The sequence below is a fragment of the Sphaerodactylus townsendi genome, linkage group LG06 (assembly GCF_021028975.2).
Source record: "Sphaerodactylus townsendi isolate TG3544 linkage group LG06, MPM_Stown_v2.3, whole genome shotgun sequence".
In the NCBI taxonomy this organism is placed as follows: domain Eukaryota; kingdom Metazoa; phylum Chordata; class Lepidosauria; order Squamata; family Sphaerodactylidae; genus Sphaerodactylus; species Sphaerodactylus townsendi.
This window is the reverse complement of record NC_059430.1, coordinates 104,850,655-104,876,702: the sequence shown is the minus strand read 5'-3', so window position 1 is coordinate 104,876,702 and position 26,048 is coordinate 104,850,655. Positions and strand designations below refer to the sequence as shown.

Genomic DNA, 26,048 nt, shown 5'->3' with positions numbered 1-26,048 from the left:
GGACCCCATATGTCCCCCTGGGAGGTACGTCCCAGCGAACTGGGAGATTCAGGTTCTAATCCCCATTCTGCTCACTGAGTGATCTTGGGGCAGTCATTTTATCTCAGCGATAGCCTACCACACAGGTTGTTGAAAGGACAAAATGTAGGGAAGAATGACATAAGTCAGTTTGGATTCCACTGTGGAGAAATAACATATCAGTGAATGTTGATGTAGCATTTTGGAATTCACTATAATATTCTGCCTGCATGCAGTGCTTTCGGAGGGCTCGAGCAATTCCCCAAGTTGTAGTCCCAAAATTAACCCTGTGAGGAAGGCCAGTGTTATTATAGCATTGGAGATTGTATGGGATAGATAGGCTGATAGAGAGAGAGAGTCTGGGGCCACCAATTGAATTCATGGGAGAATTGACATTTCAGAATGCCATGGGAAGCTTGAAGAGACATTGCAAAAGTTCAAAATGCTGATGGAAACCTGCAGTTTCAACTGTCAGCAGTTGCACACATACTCATGTCTGCCTGCATGAAATGCTGACTGTAAAGGATTTTCTTCCAGGAGTTAAATTGGTCCTTCTCTCAGCCTGAGGAACAGAGTTTCCATGTAGAATGTCGCAAGAGTCATTCAGCATAACACAGAGGGTTGAACTACAAAGTCTACAACCTAGTATTTAAGTAGCTGCCAGTTAAATGGAACCATACTGGTTTCACAGGTACAGGCAGAATTAAAATTTGCTGCCATTCAGTTTTGCTAAGGGGAAAAACTTACAGAAACCCGTTGGTGACTGGCCAATGCCAATGTAGAAGGTAAACAAAACTGGTGTTCAGCATTTTCCCTTGTTAACCCTAATGGCCAATCTGTGATCTACTTGCATGTTTCTCCCCTGGCATATTAAATGGGATGGAGATAGGGATCACAACCTTCCAGATTTTAATGGGACCTAACAATGGGAGAGTGGCTACGGTTTAGTGGTAGAGTATCTCCTTCGTGTGCAGAATATGCCAGGTTCAGTCTTTGGAATTAGGGATGCCAACCTCCAGGTGGTAGCTGGAGATCGTCTGCTATTGCAAATGATCCCCAGGCAACAGAGATCAGTTCACATGGAGAAAGTGGCCTCTTTGGAAGGTTATGGCATCATACCTGTTACAAGACCAGGAATGTGGGGATCCATGCCTGTCATAAATCCTGGGTTCTTTTTTTCCAGATACTCAAAACCGCTGAGTTTTCCAAAGATTTCATTGAAAAAAACAGAAAATAAATGTTCTAATACATATATTTCTCAGCTAATAGCATCGTTCCAGGCAGATTTTGTTTCAGACCTGGGATCAGGAGCTGCTTTCTCCTCCCGGCCTGGATCAGAATTTTTCTTTGTTCCCTCCCTTGGTTCTCAGGTAAACTCCATTTCCTGACCCCCTTGTAAATCGACCTCTTCTGATCTACAACCATTTGGCCTCCTAGCTTCCTTTGTGTAATTTATTCAAAGGCTTTTGGCTTCCTATCCGGAGATCAAAGGTCCTTGTCAGGTTAGTGTGAATCTGCCTGATACTGTAACCAGAACAACCTCTTCACAATACCTCACTGAGGTCCCTCTACATTCTAAACCGCACCCTCTCAGGCTCTACCCCTAGAATCTTCAGGTATTGTCCTACCTGGAACTGGCAACCATACCTGGAATCTCCAGCTAGACAGATCACATGAGAAAGACCTTTACCTAAGACTCTTAGAGCCACTGCCGGTAAAAGTAGACAATAATGGTCTCGCAGGACCAATGGTCTTATTACAGAGCTTTATCCCACTCATGGGGGATATATTACTCTAGACCAGGCAGATGGGAACTAAGAGTTTGTTTGGCTATTCCAAAGCAATGCTTTAATGACTTAATCACAAAACTGTATTGAGATGATTATTCTCTCTAATAATGAATCTCTGACTGGTAATCAGCCCTCAGTCTGAAGTTTATTTACTCCAGGTGTCAAGTGAAAACTTTGCGTTCTGGACTCATTCCAAAACCTTTTAATATCTTTATTGAAAATCGGTCTGATCAGTCTTGAAATAAATAAAACCATAATGAAAATCTAAAATAAAAACCAGGGTCTGTGATGTCACTAAGGTTGGCTCCAATGACAACAGTAATTCCTACAAACCCCTGATTTAAGGTGCGTGCAGAAGAAATTAAACTGACTCCCCAACTATGAAAATGCAGATGGAGAGCAGATAGGTGGAAGAACCATGCCCGAACCAATTCAAATGTGTTTGGATCAACTGCAAAGCAAATCAGGAGTAAGCTGAGCATGGGCAGAAACACCTAGACTGATCCTATATAATACAGAGAGCAGCAGAAGTCCACCCAAGCCCTTCTACTAAAATCCTCTTAGCTGAAGATGCCACAGACAGAACGTGGGACTTTCCGTATACAAATCCACCATCCATCACAGCCTATGGAGGGAATAACTTTTCTACTCCCACTCAGAAGTCAGTATCGGCATACAATCAGGAAGCTAAAAGGTAGGGTCAGCTCTGTGTCACAAGTCAGATACAAGTCAATCCTGCTCTGGTAGGAAAGTAGGTGGCAAGAGGAGGTCCTCCCACTTACCACCACCACCGTACTCTTGCCACACCCTTGTTTTCTTAGGGTAAACTCCCAACAGCAATTACAACCCCAAGCAGGAGCACCGGCTTGAGGTTTCAACCAAAGGGCAAATCCTGATGTGTTTCGAAAGACTTGCATTGTAGTCCTCTCTGTGGAGGATAAATTAAAAGGAAGTTGGGACATCATGGCAGAGCTTTGGGGAACTGGCAGGCAGCAGGTGAGCAACTGGTTTGCCAGTTGGGCAGCCTTTATTGAATTCCTTAGGCCTTGAGATACATCTTCTTAGATCATTATATTAAATGCATGAATTGATATCTCCTTCTCTGGCTTTGCTGCATCAACTTTTTGCTGCAGCTTGGCTTCTTCACTGCATCAGTTTTCCCCTTTCCTAGATGCGGGGGTGTCTAGAACAGGGGTAGGGAACCTTTAACACGCAAAGAGCCATTTGGACCCGTTTTCCACAAGAAAAGAAAACACTTGGAGCCGCAAATAATTTTTGACATTTAAAATAAAGATAACATTGTATATATTGGGTTTTTTTACCTTTTACTCCACTCATTCTGAGAAGCACATGGATGCGCCCGCCCTGCTGCCTGCAGGGCGGGCAAGGATGGGGCCAGCGGCTTGGCCTTGCCGGCCGCCGGGAAAGCGCCCGCCCCGCTCGAACGGGGTGGCCAGAGGGGAAGCCCGTGGCACTGCCCAGCCGGCCATGGGCAATTGGTGTGCCTGCCCTGCTGCTTGCAGGGCGGGCAAGGATGAAGCCGGCGGCTCGGCCTTGCTGGCCACCGGGAAAGCGCCAGCCCCGCTCCAATGGGGCGGGCGAGAAGGGAAGCCTGCGGCGCGGCCCAGCCGTCCGCGGGCAGTTGGTGTGCCCGCCCTGCTGCTTGCAGGGCAGGCAAGGATGAAGCTGGCAGCTCGGCTTGTGGAGCCGCAGTGCAAAGGCAGAAGAGCCGCATGCGGCTCTCGAGCCACAGGTTCCCTACCCCTGGTCTAGAAGAACAAAGACTGCTGACCAGCGCACAGTGTTGTGTGTGTAACTATGCAGTTAAAAAGCTAAGCTGCAGCAAAGGCTCATTTCGCACAACACAAATAAAACATCCTGCAGATCCTATGTTTTAAAAACGAGTGTTTGGGCTTTTTTTTTTTTTGGTCCACATTGCACAGGGGGGTGGGGGAAAGCATTTCAGGGGAAACAGTACTTTCGTCCGCTTCCCCCGCCCCCCATTCTCACTTAAAGTTTCTGAGTAGCTTGTGCCCGCCATTTTCTGCCACTTCAGGATTCTCCATGCCACCCACCCTTTGAGAACTTACCACAGACAATTCGATTGTGTATATTGCCGTGGATAGAGCTACCCCATTTCTAATGAGCTGTCTCTTTATGCCCAAACAAAGAGAGAACAAAACCTGAAAGTTGCAGAGCAAAGGGGAGGCAGTTCATGTGGTATAGTGATTTGCCTAGATTCTTGGATTCCCAGTTATGCTTTATCCTCCTAATGTTCACCAAGGGCCAAAACAGAGGAGATACCAACAAGGCAAACAGTGCCTCCCTGGAACAGTTCCAGGTTGTCAAAATGGGGGAAAATCTTCAATACACCCACCATGCATTATGCTGTCACTTAAAAGTAGTCACCATGCTCCCAAAAACTGAATTTACAAATACTGCTGGAAGCACCAGTCATGGAATTCAGAGATCTCATTGAATTTAGCCTTCCGTGACCTTTGGGCTGGTCGTTTTTTCACAACCATACTTACCTCACGAGTCATTTTAAGGATAAAGCAGAGAAAGGAATGGGGAAGATTCATGTGTAACGCCCTGAGATCCTTGGGAAAAGAATGGGATGAGCAGAGTGTCCAAATAGTCACCTTACTAGCTTTCATCATAAGAGACCTGCCCTTCCAGGAGCAAGTTAAGGATGAAAACTCCCTTTGCGTCCTCGTTTTTGTGAACGATTTATGTAACTGACTGCCTGTAAACAAGGAGAGACTGAGCTGATTCATCCACCCAGGACACTTGGTATAAAAAAGTTTACTTTTAAGTCACAATAAGAGATGTGCATTAAAGTACCACGTCTAAGCATCCTCCCACTTCCCAGTGGTAATTCTGTCTCCACTGAGGCCTGGATATTACTGGCATTTCCAACATAGCTACTCCTACTTTAGATGTGGGTAGCAGGACAGTGAACCACAAGTAGCTATCTTAGTGTGTAGCCCAGAATCCTCCCCTCCTTTCTTGACTTTGTATCTCTTACAAACTGAAGATTGTGAGCAATTCATGGATGTTTTCGTTTCAATAGAGGGATGTGAGCGAAATAGCCAGCCTTCTGTTCAGCTAGGGTTGTCAGCTCCGGGGTGGAAAATATCTGGAGATTTGGGGTGGAGCCTGAGGAGGATGGAGTCTGAGAGGGGAGAGACTTCAATGGGATATAATGCCACAGAGCAGAGGTGTTCAACTCTGGCGCGTCAGATGTTCATGGACTATAATTCCCATCAGCCCCTGCTGGCATGGCTAATTGGCAGGGGCTGATGAGAATTGTAGTCCATGAGCATCTGAAGCGCCAGGGTTGGACACCCCTGCCATAGAGTCCACCTTTCAAAACTGCCATTCTCTCCAGGTGAACCAATTTCTGTTGCCTGGAGATCATTTGTAATAGCATGAAATCTCCAGCCACCCCCTGGAGGTTGGCAATCCTACGTTTAACTGTTTTGGAGTGAGTGGTTAATTCACATGTTCCGGTCGACTTAGATGGATGTGTTTTAATTTATGAGACCTAGGAAACATCGAACAAAATTAGAGTCCAGCAACACCTTAAAGACTAACATTAATATACCATTTGGAATTAATCAACAATAAAAATCAAGCATAATCAAATAGAAATTCAAAGCAGTAGCTAATGGAGCACTGAAATCGCTCCATTCATTTGCAAATAGTTGCCCTTGTTATCAGATTCTAGCATCTTGGCACTTTATAACCAGCAATTTTCCTTCTTTTGCTCACGCTTTAATAGTGTAATAGTGCAGTTACGCCTCCTCCACATCTTCCAGATAATAGTTAGGCAGTTTTACTGGTCTCACCACTTCCAGCTAGCTAGTTCATTTTATCCCACCCATTCTCCAAGGAGTTCAGGGCAGTGTTGCAAGGATAAAGGCTCTCCCTCCATTTCATCAATTGCAACTCTGTGAAGAAAGCAAGGCTAACAGGTCACCCAACCATCTTTCCAGCCAAGAATTGATTTGAACCCAGATCTCCCAAGTCCTAGACCCCTTTCGCACATGCAGAATAATGCACTTTCAATCCACTTTCAATGCACTCTGCAGCTGGATTTTACTGTGCAGAAAAGCAACATCCACTTGCAAACAATTGTGAAAGTGCATTATTCTGCATGTGCGGAAGGGGCCCTAGACAGACATTTAAATCACACTGCCTTTCTTCATGACTACTCAGTGGACCAAAAATAGGAAGTGGAATTTTTAAAAAAGGGAAAGATACCCTCATTTGGAAAAGAATTTGCCATCCTCTGATTGAGACTATATCCCTCCCTTCCACCAACACACAATGTGGTTCATATCATACGTGAAGAGCTAGCAATTATTCTTTTGGGGCGGATTACAACTTGGTTTAATCATATGAACATTTTAATGAAAAATTCAAATTGAAAACACCACCAGAATCCAAGGGGGGGGGGGAGGGAGAAGTATAACAAGCCAACAATTATAGACATTATTCAAGGAGGCAGAAAAGGGGTCTCTTACCCATCCTGGTGTAATTTTGCATCCCATATAGCACAGATAGAAGACCTTTTTTTAATTCCTTGTGATTGAATTGTTGGCTATCTTTAAACTACAAGTGGTCTGAATAAAGAGGGCAATACTAAGACATTTTGATGAAGATTTGCTTGAAACTGCGTTTGGCTGGAAATCCATCTAATTTGCCTTTTGCCCACTTTTTGATGCATGATGGTTTTGTATTGTCCACGTAGAGTATAAACTACTCTAGAGTATAAACTACTTCTGTGTCTTTACACAGAAATGTGAAATCAGAGATCTGATTTCAGCACCAGTAGTATAGCTATAGACCAGGGGTGGCCAAACTGTGTCTTGTGAGCCACATGTGGATGAAGGTTGAAGCCGGGCAGGAGGGCAAGCCAGGGAGGAGGCGAGAAAGCCCCTATATGGTTTTGGTCAGGGGTCCCACTCCATAGGGTAAATCGGTGAAGCCATCCACAGGACCTTGGAAACAGGCTGATCATCTTTAAAATCAGACAACCGGCGTTTCCGACATACAGCATTCCCACTAGGGACTACCACCACTTCCAGGCATGGTTTTTCCATAGAGGTTTCGACCTCCAAGACACTCGCTACCAAATCGTGTGCTGGCTACAACATCTTCCTGTTCATGAGCCACATGTGGCTCTTTGCCACATAATGTGGGACTCGTGGCCAGGGAGGCTGGTCTGTGGAGTGGGTCTCCCCCTCTCCCAGCCTGTCTCTCGCTATGCATATCCTTGTCTTTGGCTGCGCTGCTGCCCTTTGCTGTGGGGCGTGGAGGCCAGAAGGGGGTGGGCAAGAGCTTGGGCAAAGGGGCCAGAGGCAGAAGTGCCCAAGGCCACATTGCCCCTGTAATTCACACAGTCTTGACAACATTGCAGCCGGATTTTAAACACTTCACAGCAAGATGGAGACTCACAATATTTCCGCTAGCCGTAACAGTCAGAATATGTAGCAATATCTGTCTTTGCCCTTTTTGTTTTTATTTTTGGCAGTATCATTTAATGCTAATATACATTAATAAAAACTATATGCATTAATAATTATTGTTCATGTCTTGTGGCTCTCAAACATCTGGCGTTTATTCTCTGCAGCTCTTATGTTAACCCAGATTAATCTGCCCCTGATATAGACCAGTTATTACTGGATGGAGATCAAATTGTCTAAGGTGAAAGCCTTTTTTGCCTATGGCTGCCACAGAGCCATCTATCTCTAGCGGCTTGATTGAAGTCAATGGGGACATCAAGTCTCCAAAAAGCTGCACCAAGAAGACGCTTACCTTTGACATGGTAGATGGCTCCAAAATCAGGGATATGGTTTGAACTTGAAACATTGCACTGTTTTCCTGAAATAAGAAAAAAGAAAGTACTGTTAATACATTCACATGTATTCATACTAGAGAGTCGAGGTGGTATAGTGATTATAGTGTGGAACTAGGCAGGATCTTGGAGATCCAGGTTTGAGTCTCCTCTCTGCCAAGGAAGCTTGCTAGGTAACCTCACACTCTCAGGCTAACCTACTTCACAGGGTTGTGGTGAGGATGAAATTGAGACGAGGAAAACAATGTAAGCTGCTTTGGGACCCCATTGGAAAGAAAGGTGGGATATAAATATGAGATTATGAATTGAATGATCGAAGATCACAGGTGTGCACGTTTTGGCTGGGAGACACTGAAAGGTGGGGTTGCCTGTGAATGTAGGCCCTGGCGTTGCGAAAAACCAGGATTGCAATTGTAGGTAGATATTGATTGAATTTCCTATTCCCTCGCCCCTTACTGCCATATTGTTGTACTGATTTCGAATCACCATCTGTTTTAGGATTAGGAATTATACCGATCGTATGCATTGTTTTATATGATGGAAGCTGCTCTGAACCTACAGGGGGTAGGGCAGCATATTTTAAATAAAAAATAAATACATACATGTCAAAAGTAGCCCATAAGCTAACAAGGAGAGCACGGTAAATGGATTTGGTTGCCAAATGAATGCATCAGTGATTTAATATGCAAGTAACCACACTATGGGAAACTCTGGTGGCCAACACCAGTTATGCACAAGGAATGCTCTTGACTAGCGGGTAATATAAAACCATCCAGAACTGTAAATGCAGAGGGTAAGTTTTGAAACAGGACCTTGACAAACAGAAGAAGTAAATCAAGACATAAAAGAATATGCACCTCCTTGGAATCACTCTTCAGAAAAGCCTTAAAGGCTATGTGGCACAACAGTCGAATATGAACTGCCAAAAGCCCTACGAAGGTTATTTATGATGAAGGAGGAGGAGGAGGAGGAGGAGGAGTTTGGATTTATATCCCCCATTTCTCTCCTGTAAGAAAACTCAAAGAGGCTGAAAATCTCCTTTCCCTTCTACCCCCACCCCCACAACAAACACCCTGTGAGGTAGGTGGGGCTGAGAGAGCTCAGAAGAACTGTGATTAGCTCAAGGTCATGTGTTGGAGTGCATAGGCTAATCTGAATTCCCCAGATAAGCCTCCACAGCTCAAGTGGTAGAGCGAGGAATCAAGCCCGGTTCTTCCAGATTAGAGTCCACCTGCTCCTAACCACTATGCCACTGCTGCTCTCTCCTCCTGGAACTGGTACAGTCTTGATTGGATTTGCAGGCATCAGGCATGCTGAACCAATATGTCCATTACCCTCAACAATACACCCAGACATAAACTAGGAAGTCTTAAGGAACATGCTGTTTTTCAGCTTGGGTTCTTCTTCTAGAACAGGGGTCTTTGGTGCTGCTTAAACACGTATACAAGTACTCCATGATAACTTCACTGCCCGAAGCAAAAGAAAGATAGATGAATTGTCCTCTGGCTTGTCTGCTCTTGGCAACCCCACATTCTTTCACCTTTTCAAGAAGGTGCCTTGGAAGAAAGACAGGGCAACCACGTGAGAATTTGTGAATGGTTCCATCTCATAGACTGAACTAAACTGGCATTCCCTTTGTGAAATCAGAGCCTTTGACAAAAAGAATGATAGTGTGCCTTAACTGCAGGTGTTTTCTTCTCAAGGGAAACAGTGTGAACAAATGGTTTTGTTAGGGTTAGCATCCACTTGGGCTGGAAGAGGCGAGATCCCTAGCTGGAAAGAAGGGACAATTGGGTGTCCTTGGGAAAATAAAGCATAAATTTGATGCTGGAAGCAGGAGAGAGAGCAACAGAGACACTCCTGTGAGTGGAGGGGAGCAAGCAAGGGGACAAAGGATCTCTAGGGGTGTAAACCTTCAGATAGCACCTGGAGATCTTCTGCTATTATAACTCCAGATGACCAAAATCAGTTTCCACTGGAGAAAATGGCCGCTTGTGAGAGTGGATTCAATGGCATCATACCCAATTGAGGTCCTCCCCCTTTACAAACCCCATCCCTAAAATCTCCCGGCGTTTCCCAACCCAGAGCTGGCAACCCAAGGATCTCTCTTGGAGTCCAACATGGAATAGTGGATCTGCTACCCTGTGGGAGTGCCTCCATGTATAATTGGAAACAACGAAAGTATTACAAAATCACTGCGAGTCTCCAGTTCCTCCAAAGGGAATTGACCCGACTGAAAAGCAGTACCAAACAGCAGCAGGGGAAAACGGCGCCGAGGCAACACCTGCACCCCACTTACCTTAGCCGGCGGCGGTGGCCCCAGTCCTTTAGGAGCAGCTGGACCGGGAGACTGCTGTGGGCCCACCAGGTGCCCCCCACGTGATCTAATGCGGGGTGCCCAGGTCAATTGATCCTCCATGTCCTTCTGGCAGATACGTCACACCCAAGCAGAGCGAGCATTACCATTTCAACTTGTTACAAGGCAATCAGGGGAGGAGGAGGGGCAGAGAAGAGTCTGGAGACACTTTGTATGATTTTCACCCAGCGATCGGAAGGTGCCCATGAGGAAGAAAAAGAAATTGGCACAAGAACTACGCCACAAAAATGACCTATCTGTACAAGGAGAGCAGCTTACGACAAGCCATCCCAAGCCAATCCCCCCACCCCCCGCCCCGCAATTTATAGAACTCCCCACTGTCATTAAGGAACTTTGATATATTTAAATGCACTCTGGAACAACAGAGAAGCCAACACACCCTAACAAATGGGCTCTTTGCTTCCTTGATGTCAGCATTTTCTGCACAGGGGGCAGGGTCCCTAATTTGCTGGTGGAACAAAACTGCCTGGAATGAAAGGCAATGTGCTGCTGCTCTGGAATATAGTTTCCATTCCCTCAGCTCCTGTGCCACCTCCTTGCAAAGCTGCTGGGCACAGTGGCGAGGAGATCTGATCCAGAACAGGTGGCTCCAGCAGTTACTGGCTCCCGGCCAGGGCTGAAGCGTGAGACAGCCTCTAATTGAAAGCTGGAAGACCCGGGAGGGAACAAGCCCTTTCCCCTTGATGTCAGCATTTCTCCTGCTGGCGCCGGAGGTGCGTTTCCTTGGCCCACTTGCACGATCTGGCCCGGGACTCCTCTGCAGCAACCAGTCTGAGAAACACACCACACAGGTCTCTGGTCTGGGGCAAGCACTAACCAGCCATTTAGCACAGCAAAACACAGCATGGCAATTTTTATTCTCAGCCTTTCTAGTGTTTATTTTTCTGGCCACGTGGCCAAAACGTTACAGCTCTCACACTGCTTAGACAAGCATCCCATATGCACCAGACACCCCCATTTTCCAGAAAAGCCCTTATTTCTCCATCTCTGTAGTTTTCTAGGAACGTCTTACTAAAATTTTGTCAGCATAAGATACTAGAGTTGTCATTCTTCAGGGCTTGATTCTTTTGCTAGGGCCGCTGGAAATTAAATCTCTTTGCACCCTATCTCAAATGCATACACATGTAAACATACACTAACGGGCCATTTAGCACACTGTCTACCTCTGACATGATTGGCTCATTTTTAAGAGAAAACAGCAGATTAATAGAAACCAGTTGTTTTATCGTATGCCACTTTTCTCTCTAGCGGAGACTAAAAGCTGCTTACAGCATTCTCCTCTCCTCCATTTTATCCTTACAACAACCATGAGAGGTAGGTCAGGTTGAGAGTGTATCTGGTCCGTTATCATCCAGGAAGCTTCCATAGCAGAGTGGGGGTTTGAAGAATGGCAGAGTGGGGGTTTGAAGAATATTACACCATGGCAGACAATTGCATTTTAAGGGTACTGTTAACCAAGAGAGTGACCACCTCTTCCACTATAACCCCCAGCGGACATTATGATCTGGATCAAAAGGACTTTTAACAATCCCTGGCCTGTGAGAGGTCCAACTGGCCTCATCGCGGGCCAGGGCCTTTTCAGTTCTGGCACTGACTTGGTGGAACAGGCTCCCAGAGGAGATGACGGCCCTGCAGAACCTTATGGAGTTCCGCAGCCTATGGCCTGTAAAACGGAGCAGTTCCGCCAAGTATTTCGCAGAGGCCTGACTTAATGTTACCATCTGTCCCCTGTGGTTATGTACCACCTCTCTGCAGATGGACGGCTCTGGAGCTGTTCTCCTACATTCATGAATTTTAATTTGACTCTAATTTAACCGAATTGATTTAATTTTTAGTTAGTCGAAGTAGTCACTGCATTCGAATTTAAATTATGGGTTTTTACTTCCGACTCCGTTTTTATTGTATTTATTCCTAATGTAAATTGCCCCAAGCCAGTTTGGGAGGGGCGATTAAGAAATTTGATAAATAAATAATAGAGTGAATACCATTTTGACTTTTTAAAAAGCATGCTAAGGCAGCTACCGTGGGATAAATGAATACAAGCAAAAGAAAAGAGACTTTACAGACATACAAAGAAGGTCAATATGTGTGTCCATTTTCATCTGACAGATGCTAGGGGTTACATGATCATTTACACTTATGAACACAACCACTCTCTAGCCTTCTCTCACCTTAGACTGAAACCTGTACAGATGGCAGATATATGACCGAGAGGCATTTATTTACTGCATCAGCTCATAAGGAGGATACACTACACTCAGAAGTACAAACCTACTATTACAGAAGAAAAACCAAGGGCCATGAGAAACCTGAACAGGCTTCCTATTCCATAGGGTAAGTCTGTACAGTGCACAACTCATCCAATTGGACATAAGCTGCTTCTACATGGGGATTTCCCCCCCAGGAGAATCCACAGGACACCATACATGTTCTGAGCATTACTCAGGAACTACCCGGGCTTTCTCCTTAAAACACATTGCATCAAAATACACAGCAACAAGTGAACACACACAGAGCTGCAACTCAGACCGGGAACTGTACAAATCTTATCTGAGAAGGAACTTTACGAATCAGTTCCGGTAGGCCAGTCCAAATAGGAGCCACCACCACCACAAAAAAAGAGAAGAAGTTTCTCTCACTGAGACAAAAAAACAATCTCCCGGAAGGGAAGAAACATCAAATAGCCTTCAAAGAATTGCTGGGCTGAGTAGAATTGGCATTCAGCAGGCCTATGTGTGGAGAGCCAGTCTTTCAAGTATCCTAAAACCCTCACTTCCTCTGCATGAGCCAGCAGGCATTGGCAGCAGACCTATCAGCAGCTCCCAAGAGGACCCAATCTCTCCCCAGACAGGTTTGCAAAACTGGATGAACCGCAAGGTGTTATAACTCTCACATCAAAAGGAAGTGCATAAAACCACCAAAAGAGGGAGGCCGAAGCCCCTGGGTGCACTGCTAGCCATTTTTACAGCCCAAACACAACTGCATGTGCGAGGACAAGCCTCTCACACTACCCCACCCGTAGGGAATAAACTGCTTAGTGGAGCGTCACTGCTTAAGTTCCTACATGTGCACGCTTGAGATTTAAGTGAGTAAACCTTGGCAGAGTGAAGAAAATCTGGGAAGCATCCGATAATTACTTTTTAAAGTGCTGTAAAAACAAAAATCAGGCTGGCTATTTTATGCAACTGTCGTGCCATTCTAAAAGCACATGTTCAGTTGTTTCCATCAGGGAATTACCGCAGTCACTGTGCCTGGGAAATCACTCACAAGTAGCTAACTGCTAGCAGTCCCAACTACACGCCAGTGAGCAACGATGACTAGGCAGGAGCCAAGTATCTCACGTAGCAGGTAAACAGTTATATAGCTTGCTGGACAAGTATATCGTTCCTATAAAACTGTAAGAGGACCAGGCTTTTACAAGGAGCTGAACTGCAATTAGATATTACAGCTGCATCAACTCCAGTGTGTGTGTGTGTGTGGGGGGAGTTCAGTGATTGCTCAGCGATGCACCACTACTTGAGGTATTACACCTTGGTTCTTTCCAGTGAATGGCATAAGCTGCCATCTTGTAACCATTCCAGGTAGAAGTCAAAAACATTGGGTAGTTATTTTGTATATGGCTTGTCTTGCGTCCAACTATGGAGGCAAGGCAAGGGTGAGTTTATATATTGAAAGTCTCCCATATGAGAGAGTGTTTCAGTAATATATAAAGGATGGTTAAGTATAAGTGATTATGAGTTGTAATAAGTGGTTATTATAATGTGGATGAAATTTCCCACGTAATATATTTTCTATGTAAGTTTGGTATTGTTATAATAATTGGATGATATTTCTCTTGTAATATTTTTCCATATATAGTATTTGTATCTGTAATGTAGTTTTAAGTATTTTTTGGAACAAGTAAATGGGTGTGTATTTCTAATCACTTGTTTTTGTTATAGACTTGTTGATTTTTGGGTGGATCCCTCATACAAAGCCATTCCATACACACAAAAAAGCCAGCACATCAGGGAGAAGCCCAGACTAAAACCCCAACAGGGTAGATTTCCCCAAGCATGGAACGTTAAGAGATGAAGGCACATTCAACGCCCACATAATCTAGGCAGCATCTGCCGATGGATACTGTGGTAAGTATGTGTGACAGGATTATCTTGTGTGCAAACAAGCCAATCCTGTTGCATATCACTATTCTAGTACAACAATACCGAAGTACACATAGATGCAGTCTTAGTCTTGCCTTCTGATCTCTGCTGGCAGAGAGCAAAAACAGGAACATTACTGCACAGATGTTAGGTGCATGGCAAATAGATTGTATCGAGCTTGGCGGGTCCACTGTACAGGCGTAGGTTACAAGTTTCTATGACCACACAAACAAACGATTTGTGTGTCTTTGCCTGGCAAAGACAGAGCTGGAACAGAACTCTCCACTGGCAGCCTCTGTGGAATGCAAGCAAATTCACCAGTTTCAAGCTCTCTGGATTTAAAATTCATCTTGGGATCTATCTGTAGATGTGGGTGTTCAACTATCAAGACCATCTCAGTGCAGCATCCCAGTTCAAATTATGGTCTTATCTAGACCATTCTCTCTCTGGTTCTGCAATCTGCAGCCTCACTAGTTTTCCCAGAAGGACACTCCTCAGCAGTCATCCTACAGGCAGAGAAGCAGAGAGACACATGCTGGAGGCAGCTGGTGGTGTGCAGCAGGAGGGAGAGAACACATAGCCAGTGCGGTACAGAGATTAAAGCAGCGAACGAGGACCAGGTTTAAATTATCCTTCTTTGCCACCAGTGGTGTATCTGCCAGAAGGACATGGGGGTCAATTGACCCTGGATGCCCTCCATTGGATCACATGGGGGGCTCCCAGTCCGACTGATCCAGCCCTGCAGGCAACCCTCACCCTGGCCCCGCCAGACTGGCCAGGACTAATGCGACCATCTAAGGTAAGTGGAGGGGGGGCGGTGGTGCCCAGAGCAGGTGTTTCCCTGGGTGCCATTTCCCCCTGTCTGCTACAGAAGCAATGGGTGATTGTGGGCCAGTCATAGTCTTGCAGGCCAGTGTATCTTGCAGGGCTGTTGTGAGGATAAAAGGAAGGAGAGAACAAAGCCGTGCTCTAAGCCACTCTGGGTCCCCACTGGGGAGCAATGCAGGGCACATTTATCTAGTTAAATAAACAAGCAATGCTCACTGTTCAGAAAGGAACAACAGAGTACAGGTTTCAAAACTTTCTTAAGTATGACATGTTTTTCCTTCTGGTACTGTTTCATACCCACCTTGCAGAGTACTAGTTAGGCTCTGTGCCTTAAACAGCAGTATGACAGACAGAAAGTAGACAGGTGCAACATACCCAACTGCTGTATCTCTAGACTGGAAGGAACTGTGAGACTTGTTAGATTTCTGCCTCACACCCACCATTCAAGACACAGAGCCAAAACCAAGAAAGGTAACAACCCATCATGTCAGAAAAATGTTGTGCCAGGTACACAAAAACATAAGCTGGTCCTTCTAGCCCCTGGTCCTTCTGGCCCAAGGGTCTTCAACCTGCGGCTCTCCAGATGTTCATGGACTACAAATTCCATCAGCCCTTCAGATCACAAGAACAAAGATGCCCTAAATGGCCCAAGTTAGATTGCAAAATGAATTCCAACATGAAGAACATTTCTGCTTTTGTGTCAAATAGATGACTTGCCAGAAGCGTATGAATTATCATGCACTTGTAATATGCTTGTTTCCATACAAAACAAAACCAAAAATGCTTTCATGCAGGGATTTTTTTAAAAAAACAACAGCCATGCTTGGAACAATCACGCGAGTTCATTGTGGATTACAAGCTACACACAAGTACCGATAACATAAATGGCATTGCATCACTCCAACGTGGAAGCATCTTACATGTAATTACTAATGCCTTTTTTAACTGCCCTCTGCTCCTAGGCCTCTAACAGCAGCACCAGGACATATTTATTTAATACCTTTATACCCCAGTGGGGACCCAAAGAGATTTCCATATGGGACGTGACAGGATCCATTATTGAGCTTGGATAATCGGGTCTTGGAGGTGGCCAGGAATGCATCGGCCCATCTGCAGCTTATACACCAACTATGCCCCTACTTGGAATTGTCAGATCTAACCACTGTAACACATGCCATGTCCCATATGGATTGCTGTAATTGCACTCTATGTGGGGCTCCCTCTGAAGAGAGTTCACAAACTCCAGCAACTACAAAATGCAGCAGCTGGACAGCTGATAAGAGCCAGATTTAGAGAACATGTGTCTTCTTTATTGCAATAACTGTGCTGGCTACGCTTCTGAGCCCAATTCAGAGTGCTCTTCATGGCATTGGGGCAGGTTACCTGAAGGATTTATATTCCCATATAATTCTGCCCGTTTACTAAGATCATCCAGAGAAGGCCATCTTTCCATCCCATCTGTACAGCTGGTAGTGACTCAGGAATGAGCCTTCTGGGTCGTAGTGCCCAGACTTCGGAAAATTCTTCCTACAAAAGCCCAGTGTGCTCCTTCCTTGCTCTCCTTCCATTGCCAGGTGAAGAAGTTTTTTTATTTTGGACAGCTTTTAACATCTAGATTTTAGCAAGCAGCATTTTAGGCTTCATAGGGGTATTTTATTGATTTTTTAATTGTATGGTATGATTTTATTGTGTTCTATTTTCCTTGGTTTTCTTGCTATTGCATTATTGTGTTTTTCCCCCTAAGCCACCTTGAATATGGCTATAGAAAGGCAAAGGATGAATACCTTTAACAAACAAATACATCGGGGTGCTGTGTGGTTTTCCAGGCTGTATGGCCGTGTTCTAGCAGCATTCTCTCCTGACGTTTCGCCTGCATCTGTGGCTGGCATCTTCAGAGGATCTGCATCTGTGGCTGGCATTGCCTGCATCTGTGGCTGGCATCTTCAGAGGATCATCAGATTCTCTGAAGATGCCAGCCACGGATGCAGGCGAAACGTCAGGAGAGAATGCTGCTAGAACACGGACATCCAGCCCGGAAACCACACAGCACCCAAGTGATTCTGGCCGTGAAAATCTTTGACAATATAACAAATACATCATTCTCCTTCACTACATGTTATCAGCACAACAACCCTGTGAAGTAGGTTAGGCTGAGTTGTTCCTGACTTACAGTTACCAAGCAAGCCCCCATTCACACCTGGATCTCCCAGACCCTACAACCACTACACCATGGCTGATTCCGCACAGCAAATGTATAATGGGCTTCAGTTGTGATAAAGGAACCCATTTTCCTGTTCACCCGTTCACATGCATCCTGTGCAGGCAGCGACTGGAGCCAATGGAAACAATCTGGGTTGCTTTCATGCTATGCACAGAGACGCTTCTCTTGTTTTAAAATTTCCAGCAAAATGTGTGTAGCTATGCAGGCATGCAGAGATGAAACCTTACAGCTGTGCCAATAGTCCCGTGATATGACCACCTGCACCTGTGTAGCTACGCAGAGGCAACCTGCAAAAAATTTTTAAAAAGGAAAAGGGGCCTCCCTGGAATTGCCGGGCAATGGCGAGCAGTCAGCTTGCCCCTCACCATGAAGGTCACGGTGGAAGGGAGGGAAATAAAGTGCCTCCTGCCTGGTAGTTCACTGCTCCAACCCTGGATTTTTCAAAACAATCACTAGTTTAGCGATTTTTAGAAAACCTGGGTTGGGGAAAATAAAACAGGCCAGACTCGTTTTGGAGGCAGGACCTCTGCAAAGTCCTCCCCCCCAAACAGGTTTTATAGCATCCTACACCAGTGTTTGTTTGCCCATGCGGAACCAGCCCACATGGTAGCCCCAACTCTCACATCTCAAACAACAAACTATCTGCTGCATCACTGTGGGTTTTATACAGAAAAGAATACAGCCATCAACATTCACAACATTGGATCCATTTTTCCAAGGTCTGCAAGAATAGTCCCCTCATCCTCTCCCCATTTCTAAGTAAACACATTTCTAAGTAAATACATTTGCCACAATGCACTGACACACAGTCAATGCACTGACAGCTCAGCGCATCAACCCCAATGGTCTAACCTGCAAAGCACACAAAGCCTGACACCCAGGATTATAAACTCAAAGGGTTGTGGACCTTAGATCTGTAAAATCATAGCATTACAATATCATTGGCTGGTGACCCCAAACCTTGTGAACCCTGACACCACAGCAAACAGATCACCAAGATCAGCAGTGCCTGCTCTAACTGGCAATGGCCAGAGTTTCAAGCAGAGGTATTTCACATGGCTTCTTACCTGGTCTTTTTCACTGAAGATGACAGGAACTGAATACAAGAATTTTTGCATGCCAGGCAGAAGCTCAGCCACTGAGCCGCAACCCCAACCAAAATCAGCATCCAACTACAGTTGTCAACCTACGGTCCTACATTATGCTTCCAACAGCACAGTCAATACAATGACCCACAGCAAACAGATCAGCAGACTCTGGGACACCATCCACAGCAAGGGATGCAAATACCACAGTACCAAGTGGGATTTTTACCTGCCTGCCACATTTTCTCGCCACAGGAACTTACCTAAAGCCAGACAGCACAAACAAAGAGCCAGCAAACCACCAAACATCTTCATCTTTCTATTTCTCCTTCCAGCTTGCTGAGTAGGGAAGTTCTACCTGTCATTTAAAGCAAACCAGACAACCAATGAGAGCCATAAAAGCCTCTTTGAAGGGTGGAGCTACATGTACTTTCCCAAGCAGGTTTTTTAAAAGGAAGGTTTGGCTGAGCATGCATAGGAAATTGGCCAACCTTTTTTCCTGGCAGTCTGTCTTTCATAGTAAAGTGACACATAAGTATTAAATCAAAACAGAGTTTGGTGGCACTTGGAAGATTCTCTAATACCTTGTAGCATCACATTTTATTTCTCATTTCCCGATCTCCTCTGTGCCAACCATACTTGAAAGTGCTTCCATACTGAAATGTTGCCATGATACTTCTGTCTAGGAGTCAATCTCCTACTTAGATGTAACTTGTAATGCCAAGTGAATGTCCTGGAAAATTCTGGAAGGGCACACAGTTCATACATCCACACAGTGATTTAGCTCTGTCCTGGCTTCCAAACCAGAGAGCCAGCATGGTGTGGTGGTTAACAGCAGGTGGATTCTAATCTGGGGAACCAGGTTTGATTCCCCATTCCTCCACCTGAGTGGCAGAGGCTTATTTGGTGAACCAGATGTGTTTCCACACTCCTACATTCCTGCTGGTGACCTTGGGCTAGTCACAGTTCTCTCAGAACTCTCTCAGCCCCACCTACCTCACAAGGTGTCTGTTGTGGGGAAAGAAAGGGAAGGCGTTTGTAAGCCACCTTCCAGGACAGAAAGGTGGGGTATAAATCCAAAGTCTTCTTCAGAGCAGAGATGTTCCAAAGCATTCCCATGACACTGTTTTCCAATTGTCCACTTTCCAGGTTGTAAACATCACCCCTCTCTGCCATCCTCTCAGGATAAGCTAAGATTCGCACAACCAAGCAGCACAACAACAAAATGTGAAGAAAACCACGGGGTTCTTTGCTTCGAAGGCCTTTATTTTTGCTTCAGTTACAGTCCTTTCTACATCCCTTCCATCAACCACCCTGTGCTTGCCCCCCTGCCCTCCTTTTATCCCTCTCAAAAGGGTTCCTCCCCTCCCCAATTTCCCTCCACCAAGCTATTAATAGTTGGTAGGCTGTCTGTTCAGCCCTGCAGGCTAGGGATTGGCCCCCCTGTACTGTTGGTCCTCCCCCCGCCCATTACAACCTGGACTGGGTTGTGTCAGCCCTGGGAAACTGCTGAGGCCTGCTGATTACAGCCTGGTTTCACCTGTGTTGGCCCTGCCCTACTCTGTGGAAGTATGGAGGCCGGCTCCTGCTGTCCAGACCTCTGCACCAGCTCCCTGAAGCTTCTGGCTTCCATGGGGTGCCTTTGTTTGCTGGTAAGTCCAGGGGCAGGGTTGCCAGTTGCAGGGTGTCCTCCTGTCTATGGGTGGGGGTCCATGAAAGGGAGGGGTGTGAGGAGGGTGTTGGGGTGCTGGCCAGACAGACCCCAAACACAGCCCCCCGCCCCCCCGACTCAGGGTTTCTTTTACTTTGTGCCAGTCTTTCCCAAACCTGCCTCTCTATGATCGTTCTAGATAAACTATAGTCCATTAGCATGCCATATGGGGGGGGGAGATGCTCACCCTGTTGCCCCTCCTTGCAGCCATTTTTGTCACTATACCACCAGAGTGCTTTTTGCTGATTTTAAAAAAATAGTTGCTGTACTGCTGTAATTGCTTATTTGTTTTTGTTTTTAAAGCTAGCATAAAGGCCTCCAGTGGCACGAGGGGAGGGGGTGTGTTCAAAGGAATGGCCGAAGAAACTGTAGGAGGCCACTCAAACACAGACGCTCCATTTTTGCTGCGAATGCAATTAATTGCTGTGAATGCAATTAATTCACTGTGAATTCAAACAGGAAATGAATTCTCAACAGAAAGTCCACTCCACCTGCTCCATTTCTGTGAAGGAGGCAACTGTTGAAGGCAAATAAGCCAGGCCAGTTAATAAAAACCTTAACCTTGATCAAAAACTCAGTTCTTCTTCGGACCCTTCTGTGCTCACATATCAAGCTTGTACTGTGGTGACCCACCAGGCAAACACAACTGTCTATTATGGCTGTATTTTGTCTGCTGTGTCTGCCAGCGGGTATTCTTGGGGATTTTAACAGTCACAGACAGCAAATTTAAATTGCTTATTGAATCCCTGGTGACATGAGTTACAATACACAGCTGACAAGCTTTATTTTGCTGAGTTAGTCATACATTGCATAGATAAACCCAACTTGGTACATATCCCAACAAGAGGTCTGTAAAGCTATAGCAGTAGTTTGTAAGTGGGGTATTTATTTATTGGTTTTCCACATAATTCCCAAGTTGAGCTCCAGAAATCCCTGGGATGAATTGAGGCCAGTCTCTCTCTTAACCTAAACTATCTCTGAGGGTTGTAGTGTATGGGAAAGAATGATCTAACCTGATTTCCTTGGAAGATAGGATAAAAAAATATATAAGAGGCAGACCTCAGACTTGCTAAATAAATTGTTTTAGTTTATCTGATGAATGAAGAGAGAAATGATTTAGCAGAACAACTTCTGGACTGCTGGCTAAATAGAGCTAACAACTAGCTTGGCCAGTCCCTGAGCCTGTGCTATTAAAATACACATCAGGTGAGAATGCTTACCTTCCTGCTATCAAAAGCCTTGTGTGTTAATATCTACAGAACCTACATATAAAGCCTGCTGGGTGACCTTGGGCTAGTCACAGTTTCCCCCAAAGTCCCTCAGCCCCGCCTGCCTCACAAGGTGTCTCCTGTAAGGAGGGGAACAGAAAGGAGTTTGTAGGCTGCTTTGAGACTACTTATAGGAGAGAAAGGAAAGGTATAAATCCAAACTATTCTTTTTGAGCTTGTGGGTGCTTTTGGAATTCGGACATAGCACAATTGGCACAGCCACAAAATGGCTGCTAAAAATGGCTGCTGTAGGAGGCAGAGCCAGCCTCAAAATTGCTACTCTGACGTTGCTAATGTATTGATTTATATTGGCCCTTTCCCCACTTACCCTTGTCGGAGGGTTGCTGCGCACAATTCCCAGTGCGCGCAATACCTGGTGCGCGCCCTGGCTTCCCCACAACCCCGCGCTCAGCGTGGGGTCATCAAAAGGCGCCATTTGAAAAGGCGCCAGGAATTACGCACGCTGAGGGGGCGCAAGAGAGGCAGCGTCGGGGCGGCTGCGTTCTCGCCGCCCCTGAAGTGGGGAGTGCAGCTGGACCCCGCGCTATTTTAGGAGAGTAGCACGGGGCTTAAGGTAAGTGGGGAAGGGCCCTTGATGTATTAGAGCCAGCAACAAAATTGCTACTATTGCTACTCTGATGTTCCTAATGTATTGATTTTTATTGATGTATTAGATATTGTATGGATTTAGTTGATACCTGTTAATGCTGCTGTTTTGGTTTTTATAATTTGTATAGCCTGAAATGCTTAGTTGCCATCTGAAATTGGTTCTATTTAGTCTTATGTATTGTTTATCATGTTGTCAGCTGCTCTGAGCCATGTTGTTAGCTGCTCTGAAATGAAAATGGCGGCCGCAGGTAACCTTCAGCCATACAGCCATGATCTTTGTGCTGAGGTGGCAGCTGCTGCAGTGCCAAAGCAATATTTTTAAAAACCAGCACAGCCAACCAATTCTCAGTTGGTCAGTCAGAAGTGTTGCTGGGCAAATGCCCCACCTGGCTCCACGTACTTTTAAAAAACACTTGGCAGGCTGCAGGAAAGGTTTTGGCAGGTGCCACAGCACCCATGGGCACTATTTTGCCCACATATCCTGCTCTTGGGTAACCCTGATGTGTAAGTGGAAAAAAACAAAAAGGTTTTGGAGGGAAAACCGATGTTGTACTATCCCATAATGAACAGCAGGGGGCATTCCAAGCCAAGCTTGGAACTAAGCTATGTGTTTAAGATCCCCACACCTGGAAGCCAGGTTATGGCTAACGGCTAAGCTTAGGATGCTCCACAATAGTATATGTTTGAACGCACAAAACAACTTTCTGCTATTAGACAATTGGTCTGTCAAGGCCAGTCTTGTCTACTCTGACTAGCTGCAGTTCTCCAGGGTCTGAGGTATCTATCTAGGTACCTATCCTGCAACTGACTAGGACAACTCCAGCAAGAGTCTTTCAAGGCAAGTGAGAAGCAGAGGTGGTTCATTATTGTCCACAGGGCCTTCCTTAGAGGTGGTCACCCATCCATGTATATCAACCCTGCTTTCTGCTGCCTTCCCTCTCACAGCACCTATTACCTGATCCTTTTTTAAAAAGTGGAAACACTGGTGGCTGAATCTGGGGCCTTTGGGATGCGAGGTGGTTATCAAAACATTTTCTGGTGTGGCTTTAGGCTGATACTGCACTGAGCAAGAGGTTGGACTAAGTGACCTGTATGGCCCTTCCAGCTCTATGATTTCCTATGTTTAATGGGATTGTCAATATTATTGCCCTCCTGAGCCTGTTTTAGTGACTGTACAACAACTAATAAAACTATAATTGTGTGAAAACATTTTTAAAACCCAGAAATAAATGCGTAAGTATGCACCATATTAAGTCAGCCATTTCTCTAGAATGAGCAAATGTAAATGAGATCAGGAAATGCTATTTCCTACCTTGGGCTAAGGTGGATGATATGCAGATAAACTGAAAATACTTCAATTATGTTTTTCATGTTACTGTTCTTTGTTATAGTTGTGCATACTTCAAGGTTTCTTGGGTTTAACAACTGGTTGTTTACCAAGACCACAAGGGCCATCCAGTCCAACCCCCTGCCATGCAGGAACACACAATCAAAGCACTCCTGATATATGATCATTCAGCATCTGTTTAAAAACTTCTGGAGAAAGAGACTCCACCCCTCTCCAAGGCAGTGGATTTCACTGTCGAACAGCCCTGACAGTCAGAAAGTTCTTCCTAATGTTTAGGTGGAATCTCTTTTCCTGCAGCTTGAATCCACTACTCCATGACCTAGCCTCTGAGGCAGCAGAAAACAAGCTTGCTCCCTCTTTGACATGGCATCCCTTCAAATATTTAAACATAGCTATCATGTCCCCCCTTAATCTTCACTTCTCCAGGCTAAACATCCCCTGCACCCTAAGTCTGTCTTCATAGGGCATGGATTCCAGACCTTTTACCATTTTGGTTGCCCTCCTCTGGACACGTTTCAGCTTGAATGCAATCCTAAATGGAGTTACACCCTTCTAAACTCATTAGCTTCTATGGACTTAGAGGGGTGTAACCAGTGGTGGGATTCAGCTGGTTCACACCACTTCGGCAGAACCGGTTGTTAAAATTATGCTTGTAAACAACAAGTTGTTAAATTATTTGAATCCCACCACTGGGTGTAACTTTGCTAGGACTGAACTGCGAATCAGTTCATCTTTCAGATGCTACTTGACTACTTTACCATTTTGCTTGCAGTATGGATGACAGCAGCATTTGACCCCAGCTGACTTTCCTTTGCTAAGACTCCTTCTTGCGAAACCTTGGAAGGCAAGTGATTTGCCAATAAAAGAGGAACCTTCATTTCAATTCTGGGGAATTCCAAAATGCAGCGAACCAAAGAATCTGATAACGCTTGTTCCAGCCTGGACTCTGCTGTGCTATGGCCAATAGCTCACCAGTATTTAATCTCTAAGCAGTATAATTTAATTCACAGAGATAATATCTATTACATGAATCCACTATCAGCTGTTTGGTGGCATGTGGATTCTGATACCCAGAAAAGGTTTGCATATCAAACAAGCTTTATGGCAGAATGCATAACATGGCACAATAGAAAACACTGACAGCAGTCAATCAAACGTGACAGGTGAAAAGCTGAGGCCCTCCAGTCCGTGCACCCCCGAAGGCACCAGCTTTCATGAGGCTGCCTCATCTGGAGTAGGAACCTTCCTAATGCCGCAACCCATTACATCTTTTTGCTTGCTAGTTCATTTTGCTCCCCCTGGCTCAAAGCGCCCTGCATCTGGTTCCCAGGCAGCCTCCCTTCCAGCCCTGCACAGCTTCAGCACCGTTTGCTTTCAGTCCATTCTCTGGAGAGGCAGTCTACAAAAGCAGTCAATGCAAACTGTACCCTGCATAGCTGTTCATATTTCTGGGCTCCCTTTTGCAGGTCAAACTCAAGTGGGCTACCTTTGAATTCAGTCGAATAATTTTGCAGCAATTCCTTTATGCTGTCTGGCAGCACAGAATCCGCCCCCTCCATTTGCAATCTCTTCTGATTGCCAATCAGGCTTTTACAGAAGAAATGGTGGCTCCCTTTCTAATCTCACCCATCTGAATAATTTTGTTTTCTGTAAAAATTAAAGAGTTCCCCCACCCCATGAAATATTTCCAAGAAGATCTCCCCTCCCCTTCACCTTTATTGGACGGGTCCATAAAAACTTGAAGCCAACTGGAATAAAGAGTACAATTGGGCACCAATGAAGGGAAGGGGCTGTCTTCAACGTAAAATGGAAGAGGTAAGGATGGGAAAGAAGAAGAGTTGGATTTATATCCCTCTTTCTCTCCTGCAAGGAGACTCAAAGGGGCTGAAAATCTCCTTTCCCTCCCCCTGCCAACAAACACCCTATGAGGTAGGTGAGGCTGAGAGAGCTCCGAAGAACTGTGACTAGCCCAAGGTCACCCAGCTGAAAATGATGCTGCTTGCGGATGGATTCCAGCATCACTTGTTTAAACTAGGGAGCCCAGATTCTCCTTTTAAATCCACCTTAAAGGGAGAATCTGGGGTTCCCAGTTTAAACAACATTGAAAGTGATGCTGTTTCCCCCCAATCAGGGGGACTGGATATAAAACCATAAAATGTTTTCATAGCAGCAATAAAACATTTTGAAAGCATTTTGAAAATGTTTTCAAAAAAATTATTTCTGCTGTGTGGCATGGCCCATTGCTGTGTTAAGATTTGTGAGTTGGGGCAAGTTCTATAATGTGATGGTGACTTTGAAACGACCTGATGTAAAAAATCATTGCTTGGTCACAGTGGGAGAGGGTGGCTGCCCATGAGGGGGGCCCCCCCCCGCCAAACTCCAGTTTGCCTAGATATGCCACTGGGCATAGCTACAAGGGGGCGGGGAGGGGTGCGCGTTGAGCCAGGCACACGCGGGGGGGGGGGGGGGATCAAACTCAGGTTTTGCCCAGGGCTCCAGTTTGCCTAGTTACACCACTGATTCTGTCTGTGATAAAGGCTATTGAAGCAGGGGCTGGAGTTTTCTTTTAAATGGAAAACGAAGAGAGATGGAACCCTTTGTTCCCCAGAGGAGCAGTGAAAGCTCCTTTCAGCTTCTCCCGCCCCCTCTCCAAAGTTCCTCCATGGTTCCCAACCGTTTTTCACTTGCATATACCTTTGCAACCCATTTCCCTAAAATCGTACCCCTGTACTACCAAGTCTGTTATGTAATAGAATAAAAGGAGTGGTCATATAATTAGCATCAATTT

General features: G+C 45.4%; 1 protein-coding gene across 1 annotated transcript in view; it reads right to left on the bottom strand.

The window, feature by feature from the left end:
• Positions 1–18,658, bottom strand: part of LOC125434902 (digestive cysteine proteinase 2-like) — a 36,698-nt gene extending 18,040 nt beyond the window's left edge. The window contains exons 1-2 of the mRNA XM_048500748.1: positions 18,588–18,658; positions 7,632–7,697 (exon numbers count right to left, since the gene is read on the bottom strand). Coding sequence (XP_048356705.1) covers positions 7,632–7,697; positions 18,588–18,639 — 118 coding nt within the window. The 5' untranslated portion in view covers positions 18,640–18,658. The remainder of the gene's footprint in view (positions 1–7,631; positions 7,698–18,587) is intronic.
• Positions 18,659–26,048: the final 7,390 nt, after the last annotated feature.